The 5,907-nt window shown below is 35.1% G+C and overlaps 1 protein-coding gene across 1 annotated transcript; it reads right to left on the reverse strand.

Moving 5' to 3' along the window:
- Window positions 1-288: 288 nt before the first annotated feature.
- LOC144842439 (alpha-2,8-sialyltransferase 8B-like) lies at window positions 289-2,511 on the reverse strand. Its single transcript, XM_078698886.1, has 3 exons — window positions 2,393-2,511; window positions 1,212-1,691; window positions 289-544 (listed from the first exon to the last, which is right to left on the reverse strand). Exons 1-3 carry the CDS (start codon window positions 2,509-2,511, stop codon window positions 289-291), a joined length of 855 nt encoding a protein of 284 aa, XP_078555012.1.
- Window positions 2,512-5,907: the final 3,396 nt, after the last annotated feature.

The following is a 5,907-nucleotide window of genomic DNA, read 5'->3' on the forward strand; positions in this document are numbered from 1 at the left end:
TTTATTAAATAAAATCAATACATAAGCCTACGGTATTATTATTTCAATTGAAGCGGCTTGTATAAGATGCATGGATTGGATAAGCCAATAAAGTAACTAAAATTAAGATTATCACATCATTGTCAAATTGTCAAAATGAAAAAAAGAAGAAAATGTCAGATTAGAAATACCAATAATGAATCGTTTGTTGTAGGCTTGGCCTTTATAGAGAACACTCACTGTAGTGAAAGGCTACCGAAAATGAAGAAATCAATTATAGTTAATTTCACTCTTCTCTGGTTAAACATCCTACTCACACCTATCGGTTACCATTCGTATCACTTGATTTCGATTTAATCCACTTAAAACAACTTGCTCCTCACTAAAGTTATGTGAACGGTGCCCGCCAAGTTTGATTTGGTCGAAATAATGGTACGGAACTGGTTTTCCACTTGGACTAACAGTCGAAGGATAAAACCCGTATGCAGATACTGAACGACACATGGTTAAAGCAATTGCTATACCTCGAATCCCAGCTGTTGGGCTCTTACTTAACTTCCAAAACCTGCAAAACATAAAAAATAAAATAAATAAAAAATAAAATAATGAAAACATGAAGCATATTTGGTTATTGCACTTCAATGGAAATTGTTCCGCCTCTAAAAACAGCCCCTCCTCAATTTCACATGTGAAATAAACTTTTCCAAATGTTTTTACAAAAAAAACCCAAATTGGACTATAACGTTTCTCTGTATTAAAAAGATGGAGATGAGAAGTCATAATGCCTTGGTTAGAGGTGGTTACGCCATATTGAAGATATTCACCCCGTGCTTAACATTCGTGTGGTGTAAGGGTTGGTGAAGCGATGCAGAAAACATGAATTATTCATGATTTCTTCATCGCTTACTACGTAGCAAAAATTAATGGACGGGATAGTCAATGGTAGAGTCCTGTTGGCCTACTCTGTTTTTTTCGTTATAGAGGGCGCTGTACATCTTTTGATCAAAACTAATATCGGGAAAGACCTACATTTTCAAATGAAATATATTAGACATGTCAAATCGAATAATAGCAACTATCGATATATCTTAAAGGTGGATTCACTGTAATATGTATTAGCGAGTGGCTGGTTATACTAAACTATACAGACTAATACGCCTATAAAAACTGTAGACCCAACCGAGTTGGCCTAGATTACGCTAGGCCTAGAAAAATTACATTACATTAATCACCTTTTAATAGCTGCAGTGGCACCTTCTGCCGACACTCTTATATCAAATTTAATGCCACTTTTATACAACATGTCTACAAATGCCATATCTTTTTTGAATCGTGCTGTCTTTAGATCGTCAGTAAAAACAGTCAACAAAATAATAGATTTACGCAAAGCCAACAGTTCTTGATAAGACGGACATTTCTTCCTTTGTTTCGAAAAACATTGTAACACTTGATTACATTTCACATAATTAATTCCACTCAAATCTGTTCTATTCCCAACATCTTTCTCGTAACCTTTATACTTGGCCGTGTTCAAACGTATTATTAAATCATGCGATGAAATTTCATTTCCACATCCACTATGGAGAAGTATACCTGAACTCCCTACGACGGCGCATGAATTATATAACTTAATATCTGTTCTCTGTATTATCCGGGCGTCTAATTTAAATGGTTGCAGAAACAGCCTTGCAGTTAAATTATCCAAGTTTCTCCTAACAAAAGACAATATAAGTAAGTTATGATACTGACCTGTCCGATGATTTAATTTGACGTTAATATGACGTTAATATAAATAAAACTATGGTTGAAGGCCAATGCACTAAACACAGAACACAAATAACGTTTTAAATAGGGCTTTCGGGTGAGCAAGCCAATCGGTATAACGAAATCAAAATATATATATAACCAGAAACGGGTTTTTTTGGGGGCAAATTATGTTGCTCAAAGACGTGAATAGACGTTAAAAGACATCACGCAAAAACGTATCAAATCAAATGTGCCAATAAAGCGAACAATATTTCAGAATTATCTTCAGATTTGTTTTGCGAAAACGTTTTAAAAACGGATGAATCATCCGAACTGCACTGTCACTCACTTGCGTTGTGCCTACGTCGTTGCGTTGCGTCCAATAAGTGGGAACCATTATGCTTGGGTTCCCACTAGGACGTAACGCAAGGACGTAAGCAATTTGACCAATGACAACAAGCGATTGATTATTTGAACTATCACTGTTGTTATTGGTCAAATCACTTTCGTTGCTCTTACGTCCTTGTGGGAACCAAGATTTCCAAAGCGTTTTATTGATGACCAGAAATTTATTTAGCCGTACTAAACTTCCTTCTAAACATCCCATTTCGTTGTTTTTTTCTAGTTTTAGAATTTGTGTCATAGAATGCTTAGGCCTAGTACTTACTTTGTTATCACTTCCTCTATGGACATAGAATTCACGGACGATGGCGCTTCTTGCGTGACGGGTACTTTTCTTATCATAGAGGGCGCTTCTTTTGTTAATAGTGTCTTTTTCATTGGCATTGGATGTATGTGTGAAACTGGCGTATTATTTACAAACATACAGACGTAAAAAACGAATAATGCAATAATTGAAAGAAAAAAACCTTTATGGTATTGGCAAACCTATACAAAGAAAACAATATATTTCTATTAGACGGATCATAAATTACTATTTGCAAAAACTGAACAGTCGTAGGCCTCTGCTATTTTAAATCACATTAATCAATGGAAATAATTAATTTGTGTTATAACACATTAATAATAATAATAATTGTCTTTTGTATAGCGCTTAACAACCAAAATAAAATGTTCTCTAAAGCGCTACGTCCACAAGACATTTATTTAAGCTTGGTTCCCATTAGGACGCAACGCAAGGACGTAAACGCAACGAAAGCGTATTGACCAATGACAATCGATAGTCGAATAAATCCACCGCTTGTGATTGGTCGAAACCCTTACGTTGCGTTACGTCGTTGTGTTGCGTCTCTAGTGGGAACCAAGCATAAAAGCGCTCGGTATCGACCGTGGCGGAGTAGCAGCTATTATATATAGGGACTTTGCAGATTTGAGCCTATATTGCGTCACCATGACATTCTCAACAGTTATTTTGCAAACAGCTGAACGGCGGTACAATGCCTAAAGCGACGCAACGTAACGCAACCTACGCAACGTAAGAAAATGCCCTTCTAATAAGTGTGTTTGCCCCCGCCTGTGTAAAATCAAAACTGTTGCGTCGTCGGTTCCCACTTGTGATTACGCAATACAACAGTTTACGTCAATACGTCACTGCGTTGCGTTCTAGTGGGAACCAAGCTATAAAGCGAGTATCCGTGTTTAAAATGGCTATGTTTTACAATAAGTGGTATATACGTAATAAATTCAACAAGAATTGGCTTACCTTACTCGTACTTGTTTTTTCCATGCTTTTGCGAAGTTCTGTAAAATTAAATATAATATACAAGTTACCATTCAATTCTGTTCAAGTGTTTGCATGACTAACAAGGCCCATACATGGCTGCAGTCGCGTACTCAAGTTAGTGTTTACCGGCCAACCAACCGACTAACCGACCGACATAGTGAGCTGTAGAGTCTAAAAATATCATGCTTTCGTAAATAGCTGCAAAAAATGTATTACTGTCGTAGGCCTACAATAATAGTTGTGTGCCCCCCTTAATCCTCCATCCTCCTGTGTGTGGGATTTGTCTAATGTTAATGCTATACAAGTTTGTTACAGTAATAACGAATTGCGTTCAATGATACTTAATTTACCACGACATGAATCATCATCATCATCTCTGTTTGTTTATTATAAAAAATAAATTAGTTAATAAATTAAGTTAATTCAATAGAAAAAATAAAATAATGAAATTGATTATTTGCATTATTACTTATTTAATTAACAATTTATATTAAACCGTTTGTTTTCATTTCAAACTTTCGATGGTACGTGCAACCAAAATAATAAAACAAACCAAAGTAAATGAGTAATTATGTTGATATAAGGTTTGGGCTGTACCACGTATATTAGTTCTGAAAAGAACTGTTAGTTTACTTTGATCGTCCTCATGAGTATGAATAAGCAAAACATAACATATTATTTGAAGGTTTGCATGGCGAAATCAAATGTTAATATAAAGTTTGCGGTACCATGGCGGTACACCACGTATATTAGTTCTGAAAAGAACTGTTGAGTTTCATAATGTTTCGATCAATATGCATTGATCGTCCTCAGAGTGCGATCATAGCATATATTGATAAACGTCGAGAAACTCAACAGTTCTTTTCAAGACTAATATACGTGGTGTACCGCAAACTTTATGTCATTTTAATGTCACATAATAGTTACCCACTTTGACATTGGATCTAGACAACATTTATTTACCTAAAAAATTGGGTCAAATTGGGCTGCCAAACAATGGATTTTTGGTCACTTTAACCAATTTATTACGTTATTTTATAAGTGAAAACATTATTTTTTTCCCCGTGGAAGTGATTAACTTTAATAAAACTACAAAATAACCCATTCAAAGTCTGATTCAATACATCTTTAAGTTTTGCTACATTAATTCAGTAGCGTCATAATGTACTTACTAGGCCTACTGACGACAACCCGACATAAACCGACCACACTTATGCAGACGGTAAAACCAGGGGCTAATTAACCTGGAAGAAACATAGTCACTTTGGTTAAGCCTAGACAGTGAAACAATAAATTCATTCCTTAAATTATTAATTATATTAAAAATCTTTACAAATGGTTAAACTAGCAGTTTACCCGAAACTATATTGTTATTTCGATGTGATGTGTGATGAAACTAATTCCCCGATATGGCAGAGTTTTTGTTTTAACCCTATTCTACAACCAGGAAACATTATAATTTGTCTATGGTTAAAAACACTTTTTGCATATCACATATACTACACTACAGTTTGACGAAATCGTGCCCAGCTTTATCGCCAACTAAAGCATACTTATGGACCTACTCACCAAACCCAACTTCGCAGGTAAACTGAGCCTACCAATAATTGTTGTGTCGAGATCCAGTTTCCGAATTATTATTATAATTATTCACATCATGGCGCTTAACATTAATTCATTTTATAGCTCCCTGCCTACATTATCATTGCTATTATTATTACTACAGTATATATACAGTACATATATTACTATAAAGAGCAATAATATAGCTAGATTAATAAGTTTTTGTGATTCAGAGACCAAAGTTAATCAACACAGAAGAGATTTATAATACTGAATAATGAAAAATACACATATGCACATTTATTGTCGGCATCTATGCCTATTATTAGGGCACTAGCAATGTTCATACGATCGACGATGTAAGGTTAGCGTAGCGATACGCATAAAGTTGCGTTAAATAGGTTGTTCGCGCCAAAGGGCTAAACACGCCACACTATGACTTTTGGTGGCGTGGCAAGTCTGTATACTAGCAAACCTGAAATTAATATCGTTAGACAAAATAGGCCTAAAGTTATTTCTCACCTTATTTGTCTTTATAAACTTGATTCAGATAGCTGCTACTATGGATAATCCATGATGTTACATGCTAAAATGGTGCACTCGTTGCTTGCTACGAAATACAATTGAATTATACGACGTCACGGTACGATACCTTATTAAAAAAAAAAAAAAGTCTGAGAACACAATAACCTATAACAATGGCTTTTACAAAAACTTTACCACACTTTATTCTTGGATGAATTATTTAGAGTTGTGCATGATCAATTTAGGACAAGTAGGATCATGATGATAATAACTTTGCCATAATATTATTAAATTTTTAGAAAAATAGTGGCGGTTACTAACATTTATGACGAAAAACAGCAAGCTAAAAGATAGCCTGCCTGCTCGATGTGAGTGCAAAAGTTGCGCACAACCCTTTTGGAACCCTTTTG

The sequence above is a fragment of the Antedon bifida genome, chromosome 5, assembly GCF_963402885.1.
Source record: "Antedon bifida chromosome 5, ecAntBifi1.1, whole genome shotgun sequence".
Taxonomy (NCBI): Eukaryota; Metazoa; Echinodermata; class Crinoidea; order Comatulida; family Antedonidae; genus Antedon; species Antedon bifida.

What these genes read in the sequence shown, in the direction of transcription:
- LOC144842439 (XM_078698886.1), bottom strand. Translation starts at nt 2,511, where the DNA reads ATGCCAATGAAAAAGACACTATTAACAAAAGAAGCGCCCTCTATGATA. An exon ending in ATAGAGGAAGTGATAACAAA is followed by an intron (nt 1,692 to 2,392) that starts GTAAGTACTAGG and finishes GTCTTTTGTTAG; the next exon opens with GAGAAACTTGGATAATTTAA. An exon ending in GCCACTGCAGCTATTAAAAG is followed by an intron (nt 545 to 1,211) that starts GTGATTAATGTA and finishes TATGTTTTGCAG; the next exon opens with GTTTTGGAAGTTAAGTAAGA.